This window comes from Tiliqua scincoides, chromosome 7, assembly GCF_035046505.1.
Source record: "Tiliqua scincoides isolate rTilSci1 chromosome 7, rTilSci1.hap2, whole genome shotgun sequence".
Lineage (NCBI taxonomy): Eukaryota > Metazoa > Chordata > Lepidosauria > Squamata > Scincidae > Tiliqua > Tiliqua scincoides.
Window position 1 is genome coordinate 28723539 of NC_089827.1, and position 24447 is coordinate 28747985.

General features: G+C 47.0%; 1 protein-coding gene across 1 annotated transcript in view; it reads right to left on the reverse strand.

The window, feature by feature from the left end:
- The window catches only part of LOC136657168 (collagen alpha-1(VII) chain-like), a 96166-nt gene that overhangs the window by 23636 nt on the left and 48083 nt on the right, over positions 1-24447 (reverse strand). The window contains exons 20-26 of the mRNA XM_066633847.1: positions 22719-22790; positions 21569-21604; positions 11127-11207; positions 10669-10722; positions 9374-9427; positions 7262-7324; positions 4041-4103 (exon numbers count right to left, since the gene is read on the reverse strand). Of these exons, the coding sequence (XP_066489944.1) occupies positions 4041-4103; positions 7262-7324; positions 9374-9427; positions 10669-10722; positions 11127-11207; positions 21569-21604; positions 22719-22790 (423 nt within the window). The remainder of the gene's footprint in view (positions 1-4040; positions 4104-7261; positions 7325-9373; positions 9428-10668; positions 10723-11126; positions 11208-21568; positions 21605-22718; positions 22791-24447) is intronic.

The window sequence follows — 24447 nt, forward strand, 5'->3', positions numbered from 1 at the left end:
AGCACAGTTGTTTTCCGGCAGAGCATTGGCCTGTGAGACACCCAGTGCTAGGCTTGCCTTGTTTTTATCTTTTTCATAAGCAGTCCTGCTGGGTGTTTCTCTTTGTATAGGCCAGTCTCAGAAGGTGGGCCTTGCCACATGTGTTTCTTTTTAGGAGGGAGCTCAGGGGAGGGGAGGGGTGCCACTATCAAGAGAGTGACGGGCCAAGGGAGATATAGCGGTGGGGGTTGGACAGGCCATTACAGGAGAAGGAGAGTTCATCATAGGCAGATCATCTCCCCTTCTGGTCCTTCCCCCAATTCTCGGATGCCTGGTGGTCTTGACAGTGAGTCCCTGGATCTGAAGCTGCTGCTTTTGAATGCCAGGTCGGTGAATAACAAAACCTACATCATCCGGGATTTAATCCTGGATGAGAAAGCCAACCTGGTATGTATTACAGAGACCTGGTTGGACATGGCGGGAAGAGTTAGTCTCTCCGAACTTTGTCCAGCAGGTTTCCAGGTGTTGCAGCAGCCAAGATTGCAGGGACAGGGAGGGGGAGTTGCAATGGTCTATTGTGAGTCCATCTCCCTTGCCAGGTGCCCTGTCCAGCAGTTTGCTGGGTTCAAGTGCCTGCATGTTGTGTTGAGAGGACTGGACAGGATTGGGATTCTGTTGGTGTACCGCCCGCCCTGCTGCCCAACAGTCTCCCTGCCCGAGCTGACCGGGGTGATCTCGGGGGTGGCATTGGAGGCCCCCCGCCTACTAGTGCTGGGGGACTTCAATGTTCATGCCGAGGCCCCTGCAGCAGGTGCAGCTCAGGATGTCATAGCTGCCATGAAAACCATTGGCCTGTCCCAGAAGATCTTGGCCCCAACACATACTGCAGGACACGTGTTGGACCTGATGTTTACAGCTGGGCACGGGCGCAGTGATCTGGATGTAGAGGAGACCAAGATCACTCCGCTGTCATGGACAGATCACTTCCTGGCAAGGTTTAGGCTTGTTGCGACTTCTTATCTCCACAGAGGCGGGGGACCGCATTCTATGGTCCGCCCCCGGAGGCTAATGGATCCAGAAGGTTTCCTGAGGGCTCTGGGGCATTTCCCCACTGCCAAGACTGGCATCTCAACTGAGGCCCTGGTTGACCTCTGGAATGGGGAAAAGACCAGGGCAGTGGATGAGATTGCTCCAGAGTGACCTCTGCCACATCGCAGACTCGGAGCGGCTCCTTGGTTCACTGAGGAGCTACAAATGATGAAGCGGCAGGGCAGGTGTCTAGAGCGACGGTGGCAGAAAACTTGGGATGAATCCAATCGGACACGGAGTAGAGCTCATTACAGAGCCTATTCCGTGGCGGTGGTAGCAGCGAATAGATCTTTCTTCTCTGCTACCATTGCATCTGCTGACAACCGTCCGGCAGAGCTGTTCCGTGTGGTGTGGGGCCTCCTCCATCAGGCCCCTCCAGTAGACCAGGAGGAACACACGGTCAGCCGCTGTGACATGTTTGCACAACATTTTGCAGATAAAATAGATCATATTCGTCACAACTTGGATGCCACATTGACAACGTCTGACGATGTACCCTTGGCAACTGCTTGTCCAGTGTTGTGGGATTCTTTTCAGCTTGTACAGCCTGAGGATGTGGTCAGACTCCTTTGGAGTGTGAGGCCATCTGCCTGCCTGCTTGACCCTTGCCCAGCTTGGTTGATAAGAGCTGCCCGGGATGGACTGGCTGAGTGGACAGGGAGGGTGGTCAACTCTTCCTTGATGGAGGGGAAGTTTGTCATGTGCTTTGCAACAGGTGGTGGTTCACCCCCTCCTGAAGAAGCCCTCCCTGGATTCCACTGTGTTAGACAACTAGTAGTTGGAGAGGTAGCTGAGTGGAAGAGACTGCAAGGCATGCAGAAGCTCCCAGGTTTAGTCCCCAGCAGCATCTCCAGGTACGGCAGGACCAGACCCTGCCTGCAACCCTGCAAAATGGCTGCCAGTCAAGACAGGCAATACAGCAGTAGGTGGACCAATCATAGAATCATAGAGTTGGTAGGGACCTCAAAGGTCACCTAGTCCAACCCCCTACCTGTAGCAAGAAATTCTCTTCAACAGGTGCCTCTTCAGCAGGTGCTTGTTCAGCAGGTGCTTGTTGAGCCTCTGCTTGAAGATTTCCAGTGAAGGAGGATCAACCACCTCCCTTGGCAATCTGTTCCACTGCCGAATCACCCTTACTGTCAGGAATTTTTTCCTGATATGTAATTGGAATCTCTTGCAGTTTATGCCCATTGGCTCCAGTTCTACTTTCAGAGGCAGCTGAGAACAAACTTGTCCCTTCTTCCATTTGACAGCCCTTCAGGTACTTGAAGAGAGCTATCATATCCCCTCTCAGCCTTCTCTTCTCAGGCTGAACGTGCCAAGTTCCCTCAACCTTTCCTTGTACGGCTTATTCTCCAGCCCTCTGATCATCCTTGTTGCTCTCCTCTGAACCCGCTCCAGTTTGGCTACATCTTTCTTAAAGTGAAGTGCCCAGAACTGGACACAGGACTCCAAGTGAGGTCTCACCAATGCAGGATAAAGCAGACCCACTACTTTTCGCAACTTGGAAGCTACAGATGTACTAATGCAGGCTAAAATTGCATTCGCCTTCTTTGCAGCTGCATCACACTGCTGACTCATGTTCATCTTGAGCATCACTAGCCCCTGAATTCTTCTCTGGCTAAAATTCAAATCCAAGGTGAAGAAGAATTTCTGGTTTGCAACCCCACCTGGTCTCTAAACCCCATTGTTCACCCTAAATTGTTTCCACTTTCTTTTTAAACACATACTTGGTGGGACAGCAATGGTGGCATTTTGGTTGGGAGAAGGAGAAGGGAGGGGAGGGAGATCTTTCCTCCCTCACCTCTTTGGCACACTACTAGCATGCCAGCACATAAAGTCTGCTAGCTTGCCAGGACAAAAAGTCCCAGAGGCCCTTGGATTAAGTAGTCTGACAATTATGACAATGCTATTGTTTAAGGGGTTGGTGCACGAATTTGGATTACCTTGGAAAAATGTGGAGCTAGTTCCAGTGGGGTTTTTGAAAATAGCACAGAACATTTCTGAGTCAAACTCCTATGCACATGGGGAGAATTTTGGGAGTTTTTTCATTTCCTAAGAAAGGAAGAAGAGCTTCCAGTATGATGGAAGTGGGTTTAATTGGGAAAATAAGATATTTTACATTGTTATTGGCCTTGAGGTACAGAGATAATGATGGCAATTGTTCCCAAGTGTAGGGAGTTGTAATTAAGATAAGCAGCTGAGTGCAAGTGTAATCAGAAGTTTGACTGGACCATAAGCTTGATCCATGATGATTCAGCAAATTTGGAGTAACACCAATGGTCTAAGGACCCTTGTGGGGTTTTGGAATACAGCCATAAATTTGGTGTGAGTTTTTTGCTCAGGGCACATCTTCCTCTGCAGCTGCCAGCAGAAGTCCTGCTAATTTGACTTCCGGATGAGAAGTTCCAGTATTTTGATGTGGTAAAGTTTTAGTATTGTAGAACAGCTAGGTTCTTTGTTTTGTAAATTGTGCCTTTGTGTATTGACTCTGAGTGAACACCCATTGAATTGCTCTCCTGTCTTTTGAACCTGTGAGTGGTGTTCTCTGATATGTTAATTTTGTGCCTAGCTCTGAATAAAACTCTCTGTCTGAATTACCATGTTTCTTTGGGAGAGATTAAGCTCATTAGAACCCAGAGTTTTGTGCCCTTGAGTGGGTTTGGTAGCTTTTCCTTTGCCCTGACTCTTTGAGACGAGGTAGGGAGGTTAAGAGTGAGCAATTGAAAGCACTGAGAGTTTTAAGCGCTGGGACAGTTGTTTGCAATTGTTAGTAAGACCTGTGGTGGGCGGTCTATCCCTTGAAGCAGCAACCTCTGTCACATCCAGCACCTCAAGGGTTAAAGTTACTGCGGCCAACAAGAGACAACCATTTTCTGCATTTTCAAGAATTGTATGTAATACTGTTAACTGTGACTGACTGACATTTGAGGATGAAATAACCTTTTGCAACATGATTTGAGAGCACTAACCTTTTCTCCTTTCTGCCCCCAAATTCCCTCCAGACCATCCTTGCCAGACTCTCCACGTTCACCCTAGATACAGTCCAAAGATCACAGTAATCATTACAGAATAAACTCATATATGCAGAATGGACAACAAAGACGCATTACCCTTGAGAGACAAACTACATGTTCGATGCAGGCATGGGTATCAAAACACACAGCTACTTCTTTTGGGGAAAGGCAACACTAGTAGGGGGCAATTCAAAGCAGAGAAGTTATAGGTGACAGGGTGTTCATCCCCTGGCTGAAGTGGACTGAGCAATGGGTCAGAGAAGGAAGCAAACCGAAAAGGGATGTCCTATACCAGGGGTCGGCAACCCGCGGCTCTGGAGCCGCATGTGGCTCTTTCAGCTGTCTGCTGCGGCTCCTCCGGGTGAAAGTGGCAAAGGGGGTGACAGGAGGCACCTGTGTTGGGAAGGCAGGCTTCTTCCCTCCGCCCCCTGAGCTCACTGCCCTCCTCTCCCTTCACCCCCACCTGCCCCGCATTGGTTTCCCTTTTCAATTTTGCCCACTCTGCAGGCTTAAGCTCCCTGTTTTTCCCTTCCCCAACTCTCCAGCAGGACGCCCTCCTCCACAGCAGAGGAGACATCCTGTGTGTCTACTCAGTAGTAAGCGCCATTACAGCGGATGAGGCTTACTCCCAGGAAAGGGTGCCTGGGATGGCAGCCTTGGAGCCTGCTCAAGGCCAAGCGCAAGGACAGGTGAGTGGGAGCCCGCACCCGGCAGGTCTGTTCGCGGGCAAGCCCCGCTGTAGTCCCTGGGCTACTCCCAGGAAGGTGTGGAGGGCTGTAGCCTCAGCCCCCTCCTGTGCAGGTCTACTCACAAGTAAGCCCCACTGTAGTCAGTGGGGCTTCCTCCCAGGAAGGTGTGGAGGGCTGCAGCCTCAGCCCCCTCCTGTGCAGGTCTACTCACAAGTAGTCAGTGAGGCTTCCTCCCAGGAAAGTGTGGAGAGGACTGCAACCTGAGAGCTCCAACCAACTTGTCTGCTCAGTCCCATTGTAGTCAATGGGGCTTACTCCCAGGATAGTGTGGAGAGGGTTGCAGCCTGAGTGAGGGAGGGCAGGCAGGCAGGGCAGAAGCTGGCCTGTGGCTGCCCCCCCTTCTTCCCCACCTCTGGAGTCTGTGTCCTTTTGTCCTTCCAGCAGGGTGCCTCTGGAAGGTGGGGGGAGTTCTTTAGTATCCATGTAAGATAAGCAGATGTCATAACCGCCATATGTATTGGAATCCTGGAAGATCTGGTGAGGAGGTAGATGTGGTGTCAGCAGTGGCCCCTTTAAGGGTAAGGCCTGGGCATCCAGCAGAGTGTGCTGCACAGCTGCAGCCACTTGTAGGCAACAGGGCCCTCAGGGATATAAGGAGCACCTGAGGAAGGGGGTGTGGGTTGTAGAAGGAGTGCAGGTTGAAGAGGAGACTGACTGAGTGGGCTTATTGACTTTGACACTCTGACTGATTTGACTGACTTACTTTGGATTCTGACCTTGGACTGTGACTTGGCTTATTGACTTTGGACTCTGCCCTGGATTCTCTCTGACTGACTTTGTGACTAACGGACTGCTGGAGACACTGGAGTTTGAAGTGTGGCTGCTGTGCCCAAGACCTGCTGACAACCCAGGGTCTGCTGTAGTGGTGGGAGGCTGCTGGCAGGAGAGAGGACCTCTGCAGGTTGAACAGGCGAGCTACCCTGGAAGTGGGGTCCAGCAGGACTGCAGGGCAGAACCAGGGTCATTTGTTGGGGGAAAGAAGGGGAGCTAATTTGCTTAAAGTGGGCATAATTCTCCCGGCAGAGAATGGCCTTGGAATCAGGCAAAACACCATAGAGGACCAGGTGTCTGAAAACACAGGACAAGAATGTGTGACAAAACAAACTAAAAGCTACAAGAGGGGGCTACATTATAAAAATGGGATCTATAAGAGCATAAAGGTAAAAAAAAACTATATATGCAGTATTATCTTCATTTTAGATGTCAAAAGGGTTTTGTGGCTCCCAAGGTGTTTTTTCCTTTGGAAAACATGTCCAAATGGCTCTTTGAGTGTTTAAGGTTGCCGACCCCTGCCCTATAGTATGCACCTGCATGCAGCCTTGTCCGGCCCATCACCCACCTGGCCACTTCATTACATGCTCTCACTCACTGGGAGTGAGCGCTGGGGCAGCAGCAACTAACATCTTCCTCCAGCAACTGCCCTGCCAGCAATTGCTCTGGCACTGCTGGAGAAAAAAGCAGCAGGAGGCCACGGCAACATGTTCTGATTGTTAAAAACCTTCTCTGTTCTTTTCCAGCATCAGTTAAGGGACTGGCATAAAATAGCAGGTGTCACCCCAACCCCTGTTTTCTTGTTCATTCTTTTCCTTTGATGCAATCAATATGCTGGCTTTCATGCATTCCTTCACTGATAATGTACACCATTAATTCTGCACAATTGATACAATTATCTGTGAACTCTGTCAAAGCTGCTTTCCTCTCAGGGTCCAAACCCACCTAACTGTAGTCCTGGTGGAACGCGCATTCCACTGATGCAGGACATTGGGAGAGGGGCACTGAGAGGACAGAATGGGGAGGAGATGGGGCAGGGGATGGGTGTGGGTTTGGTGGTGGCTGTGCTAGCCAAATCCAAACCCCCTGGGCCAAATTCGCCTGCATGGGTAAATGCATACTTGTGCTAGCAATATTGCTCAGGCAGGTTCAAGCTGATGCATAGCAGCTGGAGGACAAATGTCACTTTACCCTGTGGAGACCTTCAGCAACCAAAACCCCCCTGCAGGATGCAGTGAAGACTATGCCGCTGCATCGCCAGTTCACCACATGGGGGTTTAGGTAAGATTGGACTGACTGTCTCTTAAATTGTTGGCCTTTGCTCATGCACCTTGTCAGACCCTGCAAAATCACCAGTTGGTTGTTGAGATGCAACAAGAGTGTGCATTCCACACAATTTCAACTGCCCACACATTAAGCCCCAAGTAAGCCACACAACTGCCCCCAAGTAAGCCTGTTGCTAACACCAAATCTATTGGAGAGAAATCCAGTTCTTTAAGCATGCACACCCCATTCACAACAGATGGTGACATGGGCCATTTGAACGTTTTTTGGGATCCAAGTCCAAAAGCAAAGTAATCCATGTCATCAGCCCTAAGATTAAGGATGCATAACCACTCTTTCATGCAGAAAGAGGAGAAGGGTATTACATCTTACCTTTGGCCCCAAAAGCCCATCAGCCCCTGGGATTCCTGGCTTCCCAGTGCCACCAACCTCACCCTGTACATGGAATCAGATGCACAAAAATTAGCCTCTGTCTTTTAATCACACAGGTTGGAAATTTTCACTGTCTCACATGCTTGGTTTTATGTATGTGCCAATCTAAGATGTGGTACAGCACGTTACATTTTTCCAATCAAAATGTTTGAAAAGCAAACTTTTAAGATTCTGGAGAAAAATCCACAACTGCCAAAAGTTTTAGCTTTGGTTCAAAATTCTTGACTTTTGCTTTGTGTTCAAAATTTGGGACAGCTAAAATATAGCAGCACTGAAACAAAACCTTAGGAACTATCTGGAAACCACAGATTTTTTTTCCACATGGTGGGAATGCACTAGTCCTCCCTGCAGCTTGTGTTATCTGTGTTGGGCGAGAGGGGATGAGAAGAACAGGAGCAGCTCTGGGCAGTAGTAGTACTAGGAAAGAAGGTGGCAGCAATACCAAGAGCTTCGGAGGAGCTGGTGAGGGAGCCCTATTCCCAGGACTTACCACTTCCCTGGTGGGTGTATTTCCAGTGGCTGTGTCTGTGGTGCAGGGTTGCCACCAGCAGGGTTGCCCCTTAGGAGAGAACTGGGGGTGAGGGCCCTCCCCATTCTTCAATCTTTGTGAGGGGGGCTGGAGGCTATGGGGCGGGTAGAGTTATAGGTAGAGACCCAGGGGTTTGGGTGACTCAGGTGAGAGCTGATAACCTTGCAGATGGGGAAAAATTACTATTTCCCTCTCGCTCCAGCTCTCCCCTTCAACAATAATTAAGGTGGGTGAAGGATAGTAGAATTTGGAGAAGTGGTTGGGAAAAGTGGGATCTTTTGGGGGGAGTGAGTCCTGCCGGGATTATGTGTTGTAGGGCTGGGGGAAGGGTTGTCGTGCCGCATTTAAAAGGATGGCAGGTCACGGAAGATATGGGCGGTGGGGGTTGGGTCAGCTCTTCCAGGAGATAGAAGGTTAAACCATGTTCAGTCATGAAAACCCATGTTCAGTAGAATTCATCAGCTGGGGCATTTAGACCAGGGCTGTGGAATGGGAAATAGACTCCCATTTCCCCAGATCACAACCCTAATCCATACCAACCCCCCATGGCTATTTTTTGAAAAATAATAATACTTATAAATATCAAATATAAAACAAAAATATAAGAAGACATTTTAGGAGTTTTAATCATGGCGCTTGTGTGTTGTATCTAGTTCGTAGGGTTAGTAGGGCACAAGTTGTAAATGTCAAAGACTTTTGCAGAAAAGGTGGGGCTTGAGAAGGAATCTGAAGGAAGAAAGAGGCAACCCACATGAGAGGGAGAGCCAGACACAAGGGGAAGGAAAAACAAATAGGCAGACAGGGCAGTGTTAGAGATTGGTCAGGTTGGGCATTAATCAAGGGCCCTTGAAGGTCCACTCAAGCCCCCCAAATATACCTTTATGTGAGGCAATAGTGGAGCAATGTACTCAGCTGAGTGCATCACTCCATTGGCGCATGCAATTCAAGGCAGCAATCCAAGTGGCCAGGTGGCTGAGGAAAGGAAGAAGGCCCAAACAATTCCCCGACCCCTAGACTTGTCCCTGAACCTTCTGCCTCCATTCCCCACCAGTCAACCAATCTTCTAGAGAACCTCAATATGCCTCTGCCTGCCCATTTGTCCTACCTCAGTCTGGGGTGAAGATGAAAGGTAAGAGCAATGGAAGAGCAGAGCTTGTTTATGGGAGGGGGGGCATAGAGAGGAGGCCATAGACATGCAAAGCACATGCAAAGCACATGCATAAGGGTCCTCCAGTATGGGATGAGTGTGGCCTGACAGAGAAACCTGGGCTGCCACTGTAGGCAGGGTTGTTCAAGAGAGCAGAAGACCTTTGGGCTGCCAAGGGGGTAAAACTGGAGGAGCAAAGGTCACAGGCAGAGTTGGAAACATTGAACTATGATGTAGGAAAACAAGGAGTTCTAGAAGCTCCTTGCCTGTCCTCTGGAAAGGAAGAAGCTCTTTTCTTTCAAGGGCTATTTGCACAGGTACTTTTCCTCAGTGCAAAAACTCAGAGAGGTCAGAGTGGCAAAATCATCTTGCTTACCTTGATCCCATCTGTTCCTGGGGGCCCTGTCCTCCCTGGCAGCCCACGTAAGCCCTGAGGACAAATTGCAACCAAGCATTAGCTAAGAGCAAACAACAAGTAAAGTACAAAATGATGCCTCCTATTGGACAAGGTGTGTTTCCAGAGCTGCAATCCTATGCACACTTGTTCCAGTGAGGCAAATACACTTCAGTGGACTATGGGAGGATGGCCAATGCCAGGGGCTGCCTATTCCAGTCTCTTTCAAGGGTCACTCCCCATAATAAAGAAAACAAGGTTACTTCATCCAAATGGCCAGTCTTTGCTAGGTCCTTGCCCCTGGGGTCAAACACCCCCCTTTTGCTTCAGGGAGAGCACCTCTGCCTAAGGATACTTCCCATGGTTCAGAGAAATTGGAGGGCTTGATTGGCAAACTGGATCAGCTATTCTAGAAGCGACTGTGATGCTGTGGAGCCCTGCAGCGCACCACAACTCTCATTTGGAAATGAGTCCTATAGAACAAAATGAAACTCACAGCCCAATCCTAGCTAAATTTCAATACGCCCCCCCCCCACCGCTGATGCAGTTATGCCAGTGGCGTGTGCATGCCAACGGAGTATCCTGCCGCAGGGGCAGTCTGGTAGTTTCTCCAAAGTAAGCCTATGCTACCCCAAAAGGTCTCCTAAGATCTATACCAGCTATTTTGCTCACACAAGTTTGAGGATAGTAAGGGAGATGGAAGAGGATAGCATTAGGACTTTGCACACACCAGTACTAACAAATTCCACTCCCTCCATCTCCCATTCCACTTCCCACCCACTCCCTCCCTGCCCAGAAACTCCCCTGTTCACTCCTCCCCATCCTGCCCACACCCTATAGCTCACCACCCCTGCTGCCAGGCAACCTTCACTGCTGGAGGTAGCCGGCAGTGGATCTCCAGCACCACTGCTGTTTGTGGTGGTGGAGCCAAAATGGCTGCATCCCTGTATAACCATTTACAATGGTTTACTGTGTTCTGCTGACATAAACAGCAGCCGAGTCCCAGTTAGGGACTAGGGACTAGTAGGCTGTTACTTCTGAAAAAAGATACATGGGATCAGGCTGTAAGCTTTTGCAGACAAGAATAACGAAGGTGACAGTTGCTCAGATTTTTCCAAAGAGACTGCAGATAGTTGTTCAACCATTCTGCTTACTGCAGTGGTCTTTCATGTCAGTTCACATTCCTACTGGGAATACTTTTTGATCCTCAAACAGTACAAAGCTGAGCCCCACACCTCACTCTTCCTGGCATGGCTTTTCAAGAACCATTCACTCACCTTCGAACCTTTCCGTCCAATGTCACCAGTGATACCAGGATCCCCTTTTTCCCCCTGTGTGGAAAGCATATGGTCTGTATATCACATAGACAATGCAGTACAAAAGTGAAATGGCAGCCTTCTAATGCAATTGACTTGTGACTCAAATGCAGCCCGCATCACCGACAAAGACCCAAACTCTGACTTCGTGCTTGCATAATTGCTTCGCTCTCATTTTCCCTCACCCCTAAGACGTGATGCAGAACACCCCAAACATTGAGTTACTTTATCTATATAGGTTCATAACTTCCAAACAAGGCCAGCTCTCTGGTTGCCTCTTTCAGAATGGAACAAAGAGGACCTTGGCATTCTTCATTTGTGTACACTACAATATTCAAATATATGCACAGTTCAAATAGATGCACCCATTTTCCAGCAGAGGGGGTGAAAAGGAAGAGGACATAAATGCTAATACTCACTGGTTCCCCTTTCTGGCCCTGCAGGCCTCTGTCCCCCTTTCCTCCTTTCATGCCATTCTTCCCATCAAGTCCTGCAGTTCCCTGTAATCGGAACATTCAGTTTGTCCATGCTTTGGAAAATTATGAATGACTCTTAAGTAGTGCATCTCAAACTCTCTGGTAGAGTTTGAGAGCCTGTAAGTCCTAGCACGGGCGGGAGGAAAGCAGCAACACGATGCCCAGCATTACGCTGCTGTGGAGGGGCGCAGGAGCGCCCTTCCACTCACCCCCGCCTGCAGTAGCCTCCCAGGAGTCAAAGGAGCCTGGTGCCAGCCTCAGTAAGGCTCTCCACGTAGCGCAGAAACCTGCAGAATGTGATCGCCACCACTTCCTGTTTCTCAATCACAAAAGTCTTGCTGAGGCTAGCGCTGGGCTCCTCCGACCCCCGGGCGGCTGCTGCAGGCGGGGGTGAGTGGAAGGGTGCCCCTGCGCAGTGATCAGAGGCATGATCCAGGGGATCGTGTTTCTGCCTTTCCCCCACCCCCTCCCCTTAAGGGGACAGAGCCCAGGGTTCTCAGGCTAGGGCGTCATGACGCCCCAGTTTGAAAACTACTGGTCTTAAGCCTAGATAGATTGATCAGACAAACAACTAACCAGTTCTCAAAATTCTCTGACACACTACAGTAACCAAGAAACACAACCTAGGATGTGACTAGGCAGATAGGGCGTGATAACTCAGAAACTAAGTAGAATTCCAGCGCAATCAAAGGAGAGGCTGGACTCTTGCTGTTGCAAGCTCTAGTCTCTCCCTGTATAGTAGCAGGCATGTGAGGCTATTTTCATTGGAGGCGTTGCCTCCCCTGCCCACATGTCCTTGGCTAATACATATAGAAGACAGGAAAAGGATCCAAGCTTATCTTGACAGGATACAGACTGGACAAATGTGAATAAAATCGACTTCAGCAGGGAAAAATGTGAAGTTCTGTATTAAAGTAAGAAAAACCAGAAGCACACATACAAGACTGGGGATACTTACCTAAGTAGTACGTCTGAAAAAGGCCTGGACTTTAGTAGATGACAAGCTAAATGTGAGCTGACAGTGTGACATGGTGGCAAAGAAGGTGAATGTGACTCTAGGCTGCATAGGCTGCAACAGAGGTATAGTATTGAGATAGCGAGAAGTATTGGTACTACTGTATTCTACTTTAGTCAGACCTGAAATATTGGGTCCAGTTCTAGGTACCACAGGTTAAGAGGGACATTGACAAACTGAAGTAGGTCCAGAGGAGGTTGATTAGGATGTTGAGGGAGATGGAGACCATGTTCTATAAAGACAGATTGAAGGAATTGGGCATGTTTAATTTGGAGAAATGATAGTTTTCAATTATTATCAAATATCAGTTATAACTATCCATAAATATCTTAAAGCCTGTCAAGTGGAAGAGGGAGCAGATTTGTTCTTGGTTGCTCTGGAGGTAGGAGAAGGACAAATGAGTTCAAATGACAAGGGAGATTTCAATTAAACATTACAATCAACTTGCGACAGTACCAAGTTTTCAGCAGTGGACCTGTCTGCCTCAGACTCTACTTCAATTAAGCAGAGTCTGGATAGCCATCTGCCGAGGTTGATGTAATTGTGGATGGTCTAAGTTGGCCGGGATTGAACTCAGTGACCTTATAGGTCTCTCCCATTTCTATGATTCTACTCCAGCCTACCCGTGTCCCTCATAATAATGCGGATTTTATTTCTATTTTGTACAGATGGAAAAGGTACAGAAAAGGAGAAACAAAATGATCAGCGATCCTGTCCCTACAAAAATAGGCTAAAGGGTTTGTCTAGTAACACTGTTGCAAACACTTTACCATGCTTTTGTGACAGCGCATATCAGTCAAACACATGTTCTGGTGCTGAAGATGGATAGGATTGGGCTGTGAGGGGGCAGGACCTGATAGAAGTTTATGAAATGATGCTCAGTGTGGAGAAAGTAGGGAAAGGAAAGTTCTTCTCTATTTCCCCCAAATTACTAGAACTCAGGTCATCCCAATGAATCTGATTGGCAGTAGTTTGAGAACAGACAAAAACAAGGATTTCTTCATAAATGAAATTCACTGCCACAGCATGTGGTGATGGACTCTAACACAGATAACTTTAAAAAGGAAAAGGACAAACACATGGCAATGGAGGAGGAAGAGGAAAGGTCAGTACTGGCTACCGGCCATGACGGCTATATGGAACCTCCATGTTCAGAGGCAGTGTACATCTCAATACCAATTGTTGGGAAGCTATAGTGGGAGAAGGGCTGCTGCCTTCAGACCTCTTCTGTGGGCTGCTTGGAGCCATGTGGTTGGTCACTGTGGGAAGCAGAATGCTGGACTAGATGGGCCTTTGGTATTATCCAGCACAACTGTTCTTAATATATGCCAGTTCACACTTGTGAGGCATACAAATGTGGTGAACATTTGATATTTTGAGGAGAGATGCATATCTCTGAACACACAGAAGACACACATGGGACACCTTCTAGGCAGTTGCCACTGGCAACACATCTACTATGTTAGGGATACTAGAAAATACTTTTCTAAACCCATTGATAAGGCATTGGCCTCTAGCATAGGAGAAGCCCACACATTTTTCCCCAGTCATGATTATATGCATTTGCTAGTTGTAAACTGACCCACGTAGTGAAGATTGAAGAAGTGAAGATAATAGGTATGAAAAATGGGATACTGAAATCTGACGGAGAATCTGGCAGTGTTGTTAGAAAATACACATCCCCTTTACTGCTTGTCTTTCTTCTTTAGTATTAAAAATTCTATTTCATGTGGTAATCTGCTTCAGAGGTAATGACTGAAAAGGGTTTCTCCTAGAATGAATGAGGCAGCAGATGCATGCGCTGTCTTCCGAGACAGATTGTTCTGTGAGTCAGCAACACTTTAATGGCTCACACCAATTTTCAGTTATTTGTAGGATTACTGCAGCAAAGTGACTGCAGTGACTGAATGAACAATACCACACCTCCAAATGGATCTACACAACAGATGAAAGTCACACACAATGAAATGGCAACATTCTCATTTTCTCCATTAAGTGGTGGCTGGAACAACTCACGTAATCTTAGGCTTCCATGGCCTCTTCATTCTCTCCTTCACCTCCAAATTCTCAAATCACTTCCACCCACTATGACTCCCTTAATTTTACTGTAAGCAGCAGATTTATTTGGGAGGAAGTCCTTCTGAATTCAACGAGGCTCACTTTTCAGTAACCATACATAAGATTATACTGTTAATTGTGTAACTTTATTTTGCATATATGCAAGTAATGCAACTCCTAACAATGCACTCAGCTGAAAAATGACAAATGAACATGAATGTCAATTTTTTAAAATGTATTGATATTACATTTTACTCCACTCCTCTTCCAAGAATAAAAATATTTTGTAATTAGCAGAACTGAGGAAAATCAATCCGTTCCACACTCAGAAAACTTGTATTTTGTTAAAAAAACTTTACTGCAACAAGAACAAAACTGCAGCCACTGCTACAGCAGAAAAAGAAGGCACACAAAAGAAAGTAATGAGAAGTCCAAAGTAGGAGAGAACAATCCACAAGTATTTAAATGAGGAACCAAATATGTAACTGCTCCCCCTTCTAGTGACAATAAACATATACAACAGTTATTGTGTGTAAGTCTAACTCGCATGCCATTGCTCTTCCAACACTTATTGTTTTATCAATTTTATTTATTGTTGATGTTAAAAATAAACTTTGCTCCAGTCAGTGGAAAGGCCTTCTGCATATGCAGAGATGCACTGTGCCTTTAGATCAGTGGTTCCAAAAATTTTTAGCACTGGCACTCACTTTTTGAAATGACACTCTATTGGGACCCACCTAGTTTTACAAGATTGTTTTTAAAAAGGAGATCTGAAAGAAATGTTCTATTTATAAATAATAATAACCAGAAAAAAGACTCTCAAACATTTATTTCCCTATATTTACACATATTTTTAAACTGCAGCAGCTCAGACACTGGCGGACTTCCTGCTCCTGGGGCAAAGTTCGGCAAAGCTGCCCTCCTGTGAGATGCTGCCCCCTCCACCTATGAAGCATGACAGAGCCTTGTGCGACTTTCAGACCAACTGGGGAAGCATTCTAACACTTCCCTCCAGTCTTAAATTGCAGTTCCAGAAAACTGGAAGTGCAGTTTCTGACCACGTGAGGAGACGCACTGAGGTTTTCCGTGTGGTCCTAGAGTAGTGCGGGCTTAGCCCCTGGGGCACACTGGATCCACTGCTGAGCTCAGCACCTGGAGGGCAGTTAGCAGCTATCTGACTTTTTGAAAAGCTTCAGGACTTGAGGCAATTGGTTATCTGATCTTTCCATCACCTTTTGGCGACCTAGCAAAAATCAGGTCATGACCCACCAGTGGGTCCCAACCCACAAATTGGGAACCACTGCTTTAAATTCATTTTCAGTAACAACTCTTTTAACTAAGGGTGGTCATAACCAAGAGCTATTTCTTTCCAGTAGGAGGGGAAAGTCTTCAAGACTGCTGCACTAGAAACGCTTCTGAGAATCACACCTGTACTGTTATGAACCAGAGTCTGTCTCAGAGCTCATAATACATGCATGAATGATTTACACATGCATTAGACTGTTATTAAACTGTTAATCAAGAGAGCTGCACCAGTCCATGATAAACAAGAGAAAAATACCCAGAGACAAAAGTCAGTGAAGAAAAAAAACGTTGCACTTCTATGAAAGCTTTGAAACACATTGACCATTCTGAAATGAAAACTAGTTTCTTTCTTTCTTTCTTTCTTGCTCATTAGCTGCTCATATAGACTCTTTTAGCAGTCTATAACAAATCAGCAAAATCCAAATGTACTGTTAAAAGAAATGTGAGATTTTCTACATGAGTGGCCCCATGGTCAGGGCGAGAGTGACACCAGGTCTCACCCTCTCCTGCATGCCTCTGGTACAGAGAGCAGAGAGAACTAAGGAAAGCTTGTAGGCGCAGGGCCTCTATCACTCCATCTCTGCCTCATCTTGGCACAGGCAGGGGTGGAGAAATGTGGCATCTCCAGTTCCAAGGACCAAAGTCAGCAGATATGTTCTTGGAGAGCTACAAGTCAGAATATAGCAGCCAGCACTGGATTAGTGGACCAGGGGTGCCTCTAGATAGACAGCGCAGCTTCATATGTTGAATGCTATGTGCCAGTGAACCACCATACATATCTGGTGCATTTAAAGGTGTGAGCACATGCAGGGAATGTTCAGCTAAATATTTTACCTATAGCCTGTCTAATGTAACAGTCAGGACTGAAATGGTTGTCCCAGTATCATTAAACTATAAGCCGGGAAGAAGAGAAGCTGGAAGAAAAATGGGAAGAAAAGGCGAGTCTAGGAGATGTTCTGCTATTGCAGGAAAATTATTCCAGAACGGCTTCTCTCCCCTGCGCTGTGCAAGGCTTATAGTGGGGTTAAGTGAACAGCTGTTAACATGCATTTGCTGCTATTTGCATTTCAAATCTTCCCAAAGCAAATAAAAGAATGATATGAAAAGCTTCTAAAGAGGTAATTTAAAAAGAAATTATTGATCAAGTCCTGGCAGCTAAGCGATAAGGCAAAAACTGTCACTGCAATATAGCTAGGGAAAGATATGATATCCTTTCCTGTTTGGAAAAAGGAAAAGTCCCATGCTACACAGGTTAAACTCATTGTCGGGGGACAGCAGGGGAGAAAGGAACTCCCCACTACTGTTGGGGGGGTAAATAAAGGGGGTATGGGGTGTTGAAGGTTAGTGGGAGGACTGATGAGGCAGGAGCTCTGGTTCTGAAGCCAAGTATTAGGAGTTCATCTCTTCTTTTGGGGTTTCCAACAGAAATTCTTATTTGCTCTACTGGACAGAGAACCTGGAACTTTATACACACAAAACAAGAGCTCTACCTTATCTCCTGTTAGGGATGATAGCTGAATGAAGCCTCTGTGTTCAGGAACACTACACCTGAGTGCAGTGGGGAAGAGCTGTTGCCCTCAAGCTCTGCTTATGGGCTACCTAGAAGCACCTTGGCTGGACATTGCTGGAAGTTACAAAATGAAAAAATAATTCATTTAAGAACAGCCCAATTCTACCTGCGCCTTGCACTCCAGCACTGCAAGGCCCTTTGTGGTAATGCGAAAGCCAGGATGTTGTTGCACGCTTTCGGACCATTGCTGCAAATGGCCAAAAGTGTAGCACATGTGCCAGCAGCTTTGAGAGGCCCCACCATTGTCAGTAAGTTGCTGGTGGGGTATGGGTAGGGCAGGGGTCGGAAGTCTTCCGGGGTGAGTGGGGAGGGCAGGGGGTGGGGTACAGGCTGGAGGGAGTGGATCTCCTTGGCAAATGGGCACACCAAATCCTATCTCCCATTTTGCAGTCTGCCATGCCCCCTTTTTCTCCTCGGACTTATACCAGCTACATAGCTAGCATGGATCTGAGGAGGTGGCAGAAGGCTTAACCAGCGGTAAGTAAAAAGCCATACCAACACACATTTTCTTTTCACATAAAATTTCCTGACATGCACCCTGACTCCCCTTAGTGTTTTACCTCCCATGCTCTTTCTGTAGTGTATGTAACTTCAAAAGGTGACACTCTAAATCAGGGGTGTCCAAAGTTTTTGGCAGGAGGGCCACATCACCTCTCTGACACTGTGTCAGGGGGCCAGGGAAAAAAAGAATTAATTTACATTTAAAACTTGAATAAAATTACATACGTTTACATAAATTTATATATTAAAGATGAACTTATATGAATGAATGAAGGTCTTGAAATAGCTCAAGGCCTATAAAAGCAAGGCTGGCCTTTCCTTTGCTGCTGCTACTGTATCACAGACGTGAAACAGCAAGCAGTGGAGGAAGCCCTCATCCCACAGCTCACATGAGAGGTCAAACAGTTGCCCTCATGCTGAGAGCAGTTGCATCGGGCCAGTGCGGGGTCCAACAAATCTCCTGAGGGCCAGAGGCTCATTGGTTACTGGGGGCTCCCTGAGGGCCGCATTGAGAGGCCTCGAGGGCCGCAAGTGGCCCCAAGGCCGGGGTTTGGGCACCCGTGCTCTAAATCAGTGTTTCCCAAATTTTTTTTATACTAGGACACACTTTTTTAAAACAACACTTTATCAGGACCTGAGGTAGTCCTGGAGGGGGGCAAAATGGTAAGTTTCTTCAGGGGCCTGGATACCTGTGTAAAGTGGCTCCTTCCCCTTTGCTTCAGAGCCAATCACAGCTACAAAAGCAAAGTGAAGGCATCTCCTCTGCTTTGCCCTTACCTTCCCACTAGCTTGGAAGCAGAGGAGCAGCTTCTCATGGGTATCCAGGCACCTGAAGAAACTTACTGTTTTGCCCCTCCAGGAATGCCTCTTATCAGAACTCACCTAGCTTTAAGAGACTTTAAAAATATCACTTTACCAGCCTCAAGCCTCTGTTTTTATGCTTTTTACTATAATGGGGGACTGCCTTCTGGAACATTTGAGTTCCATGTTCACTGGATTGGGACCATTCTGGTGGCCTTGTGTTCCCCTTGGCCTGTCCTTTAAAGTGGACCAAGGTATATTTGCCTACTTACATGTAAAAGTGCATATAGTGCTCTGTTTTGGTTTCATAGGGCTCAATATCTTTTCTTTGTCAGCTATCAGCTTGTCAGTTTCATAACCCACAAAAAAATTGGGTTGTGACCCACTGGTGGGTCCTGACCTACAGTTTGGGATCCACTGCTCTAATCCATTTTTACTACTTAAATAGCACACAAGTTATTCTGTGCACAAGTTGATCCTGTGCAAAGAAGAAAATAATGAATTTTAAAGAGTATTGATAAGATTGGGCCCTTCCTCAGGAAAAGTGCTAATATAATGACTTACACTTTTAATAAGCAAACAAACTGTGGGTGGTATTATCTGTGTCTCAGCCACTGGCATCGCTAGAGGGGTGCGGGCCGCACCGGGTGATGTGTGGGGGGGTGACACGCCCTGGGGGGAGGATGTGCTAACATCACGGCTTTAGGAGCTACCATGTCATGCCATACACCATTGGATGAGGGATGTCCAGCAGAACACAATACAAAAAACGGAATTGAAATAGCTCCTTTCCTTCAAAAGTTATGGCCCAAAAACTGGAAGGAAAAAATGCATGGATCCCTATGGAAAGTGAAAGTGAGCCGTATTTCGTGTTTACTCATGAGCAGGCATACGTGCCATAGTCCTTCAGAAAGGGTAGGCTTAGAGGAATCCAACAACACCAGAATGGTCCCGATCCAATGAGTGCAGCCCCCAAAAACACAAAAGGGAGGAGGTCCCTGCCTCCCTCCCAGCTGCGTCTATTGAGCTGAAACGAAGCCACATGGCCGTGTTTACTCACAAGTAGGTGAACTTGCCTTAGTCCATTGGAAAGGACAGACAGAGAGGACTCCAAGGACGTCAGAATGGTCCTGATCCAATGAATGCAGCCTCCAAAACACCTGAGAAGGAGATCCCTCCCTCCCTACTGCAGCCTATTGAACTCTTTGGAAAGCAAACTCAGCCACATAGTCGTGTTTATGCTTGAGTAGGCAAATGTGCCTTGCTTTTTGGTCAGGCCAGGCAAAGGGGAATGTGAGGCCACCAGAAGGGTCCCAATCCAATGGAACTGGAGCACAACAAATGCTTCAGAAGGCAGCCTCCCCCCCCCCCCCCACTAAGAAGGACAAAAAAAGAGGCTTCAACTGGAAAGGGGAAAGTTTTCTATTGCACTTGCAAAGCCAGGTGCGTTCTTATCTTGATATGCCTGAAATAGAAGAACTTTAAACTGGGCACTGGGAGGGCTGGAAATCTCACTGATTCTTTTTTTTTGGGGGGGGGGGGTTATTGCAGGCAGGCTACAGAGTAAGCTCCATTGACCAATATGGGACTTACTTCAGAGTAGACATGCATAGGCTTGGGCTCACAGGCTGCAATCCTACTCACACTTTTCCTGAGTGGCCCCATTGACCACTATGGGACTTACTTCAGAGTAGACAAGCATAGGATTGGGCTCCCAGGCTGCAATTCTACCCACACTTTCCTGAGAGTAAGCCCCATTGACTACTATGGGACTTACTTCAGAGTAGATTCACTTGGTGGAACAGGACTGGCTCCCCCTTATTTAATTATTTCTTTTATTTTAATTATTTATAATTATTTATTTTAATTTGCTTGATGATGTCACTTCTGGCTATGACATCACTTCCAATGGGTCCTGGACAGATTGTCATTATAAAAAGTGGGTCCTAGTGCTAAAAGTTTGAGAACTGCTGCAATAAGGTGTTAGTAAGTTGATATGGGTATGTGTGTGTGACTCTACAAGTTTTCAAAATCACTAAAATCTGAGTTTGGAGGAATAATACCATCATGTTATATATCAATTAATGCGTAATTTCATGCAGAATGCAATGAAACAAACCACACTGAAATATCTGTATTCTATCAAAAGGTACAGCCCAAAAAACAGTGGGGGTGGGGCGATGGTACATCACCACTCCCACCACCTGGGGCATTGCCCCGCACACTGTATGGGGTGAAGTGCAGGCCTCCAGCACCCGGTGACACGAATCCTAGTGATCTCACTGGTCTCAGCCAACAGTCATAAGCACTATCAACTTAAATTCCTGGGTGAGTGAAACTGTTGCCAACAGCACCCTTTGTTTTGCTTCCTGTAAGTCCTACAGACAGCCTGGTGGAGCAGAGGAAAAGGTGCCCAAAACTGTCCTCTTGTTCATCTGTAGCCCTTTGAAATTCAAATGGATTCAATTCAAGTGAACTGCTTGGCAGAATGTTGTGTGGATTTTTAAACAAATAGACTTCCCAGGCTGTGTATTTATAGAATGAAAACATAACATCACTGTTTGCAGTGTATGCAAACAGACCCTCTTGCGTCTGTATACGAGGATACAAGAAAAGCTGGGCCTTTGGACTGACCTAGAAGGACTCTTATTTTGCTCTTATCCAATGGGGCTATGGACACTTTGGAGCCAGTAAAAGAAGACCTGGAAAGTTGGGATTGTGCTCACAATCCAGCTCCTCTGTTTCAAGTTCCTTCAAACAGCCACTTTCCAAACTGATAGTGGAGGGCTGTAAAAAACTTCTACTGTCATGAAGTGTGTCAGTTGTGAAGCTTGCTGAGTTGTCTTGGACAAGGAGCTAACTCTGCGCACAGCCTCTCCATAAGGATCACCATAAGGGTAGAGGAGTTAAGCACTGAATACCATTTTGTATATTGGAAGGCATTTTAGAAACTAAAGAAGTGACCAAAAGGAAACTGCAATATTCTCTGCATGCTTTCTTTTATGATTTGCTGCCTCTGATTTTAGTCTCACTGCTGGAGACAGAATACTGGGCCTAGACAGATCACCATAATCAACTTGAACCAGCAAAAAGTTGCTCATATACGGTCAAAAAACTATAATGATGCAAACTCACAGCGAATCCAGGCAGTCCAGGTTCCCCAAGCTCACCCTGTCAGAAAAGCAAAAACAAATCAAGCACTCTGAAATGATGCTATCAGAAAGGCAACAGTAATTTTAAAAGTACATAGGGGGATTTTGTTTTAGCTGACTTGGCCAATTGTGTACAAATCCTAGGAATTATTGCCATTCCTTTCAGCCAATGGGGATGTGAGCTTCTCCTAAACCAGGGATGGGCAAACACTTTGGCAGAAGGACCACATCATCTCTCTGACACTGTGCTGGGGGGCTGGGGAAAAAATTAATTTATATTTCAAATTTGAATAAATTTACATAAATGAATACATTAGAGACAGAACTTATGTGAATGAATGAATTTTAGTGAGCTTATTTACAATACACATGAGAACTATAATACAGGCATGTAGAACCACATGAAAACTATGAACTGTTTGCCACACATCTCTTGCACAATGAAAACATACACATGGAAACATAAGTTGTTCAGAGGCCAGCGTGGTCTCCAACAGTCTCGAATGGGCCAGAGGCTCACTGGAGATTGGGGGTTCCCTATGGGTCAAATTGGGGGTCCCCGAGGGCCGCAAAAGTTCTGCGGGCTGGGGTTTGCCTACCCCTGTCCTAAATGCAAACATGGCAAAAAAGGAAATCAAGATGGCCAAACATTCTGAGTAAGATGGAGTTTGTTTGTGACAGTTTTCCTTAACAAAATCCAGTCAGATGAACTTCTATCAATGGCCTGTTGGCTGCTAGGAAATATTTGGGAACCAAAGAGGACACCCCAAGAATAGTTGTGGAATGATTTCTTGGGATGCACATCTGTAGCTCCTGATACTTGGAACACGATTGTTGTCATGCTAACCTTGGGGCCAGCTGTAATTTCTAGGTGATTTACTTATCACCATCAGATTACATTCTAAAGGGGGGGGGGAGACATTTCTTTATCATAAAGAAAATAATTATTTGGACAATAATTGTTCCCAGAGAGACTCTGATTCAGTTCCTGGCTTTGTCATTAATTCCTTTTTTCAAGCCATGTAGCCTCTTGGGGGAAAATTTATCAATGCAAGAGTGGAGCTGGAGCTTAGAAGAAGAATGAATTCAGCCCAAACTAGGTTCTGTGTAAACATCTGGACCACTTGACTGACCTTCTGTCCCACAGGCCCTCTTGTACCAAACAGCCCCATGATTCCTTTTGCCCCTGCTTCTCCTTTCACCCCCTGAAGAGAAACAAAAAGAAAAAAAAGAAGTCCACAAAGAAAGCAATTTCAAATTGCATTAGGGCAGTACAGTCTTTTTTCCAGCAGAGGACTGGCCTGTGAGACACCCAGTGCTAGGCTTGCCTTGTTTTTATCTTTTTCATAAGCAGTCCTGCTGGGTGTTTCTCTTTGTATAGGCCAGTCTCAGAAGGTGGGCCTTGCCACATGTGTTTCTTTTTAGGAGGGAGCTCAGGGGAAGGGAGGGGTGCCACTATCAAGAGAGTGACGGGCCAAGGGAGATATAGCAGTGGGGGTTGGACAGGCCATTACAGGAGAAGGAGAGTTCATCATAGGCAGATCATCTCCCCTTCTGGTCCTTCCCCCAATTCTCGGATGCCTGGTGGTCTTGACAGTGCGTCCCTGGATCTGAAGCTGCTGCTTTTTAATGCCAGGTCGGTGAATAACAAAACCTACACCATCCGGGATTTAATCCTGGATGAGAAAGCCAACCTGGTATGTATTACAGAGACCTGGTTGGACATGGCGGGAAGAGTTAGTCTCTCTGAACTTTGTCCACCAGGTTTCCAGGTGTTGCAGCAGCCAAGATTGCAGGGACGGGGAGGGGGAGTTGCAATGGTCTATTGTGAGTCCATCTCCCTTGCCAGGTGCCCTGTCCAGCAGTTTGCTGGGTTCAAGTGCCTGCATGTTGTGTTGAGAGGACTGGACAGGATTGGGATTCTGTTGGTGTACCGCCCGCCCTGCTGCCCAACTGTCTCCCTGCCTGAGCTGACCGGGGTGATCTCGGGGGTGGCATTGGAGGCCCCCCCGCCTACTAGAGCTGGGGGACTTCAATGTTCATGCCGAGGCCCCTGCAGCAGGTGCAGCTCAGGATTTCATGGCCGCCATGACAACCATGGGCCTGTCCCAGGAGATCTTGGCCCCAACACATACTGCAGGACACGTGCTGGACCTGTGTTTACAGCTGGGTACGGGCGCAGTGATCTGGATGTAGAGGAGATCAAGATCACTCCGCTGTCATGGACAGATCACTTCCTGGCAAGGTTTAGGCTTGTTGCAACTTCCTACCTCCGCAGAGGCGGGGGACCGTTTTCTATGGTCCACCCCCAGAGGCTAATGGATCCTGAAGGTTTCCTGAGGGCTCTGGGGCATTTCCCCACTGCCAAGACTGGCATCTCATCTGAGGCCCTGGTTGACCTCTGGAATGGGGAAATGACCAGGGTAGTGGATGAGATTGCTTCAGAGCGACCTCTGCCACGTCGCAGACTCGGTGCGGCTCCTTGGTTCACTGAGGAGCTGCGAATGATGAAGCGGCAGGGCAGGCGTCTAGAGCGACGGTGGTAGAAAACTTGGGATGAATCCGATCGGACACGGAGTAGAGCTCATTACAGAGCCTATTCCGTGGCAGTGGTAGCAGCGAAGAGATCGTTCATCTCTGCTACCATTGTATCTGCTGACAACCGTCCGGCAGAGCTGTTCCGTGTGGTGCAGGGCCTCCTCCATCAGGCCCCTCCAGTAGACCAGGAGGAATACACGGTCAGCCGCTATGACATGTTTGCACAACATTTTGCAGATAAAATCGATCGCATTCATCACAACTTCGATGCCACATTGACAATGTCTGATGATGTCCCCTTGGCAACTGCTTGTCCAATGTTGT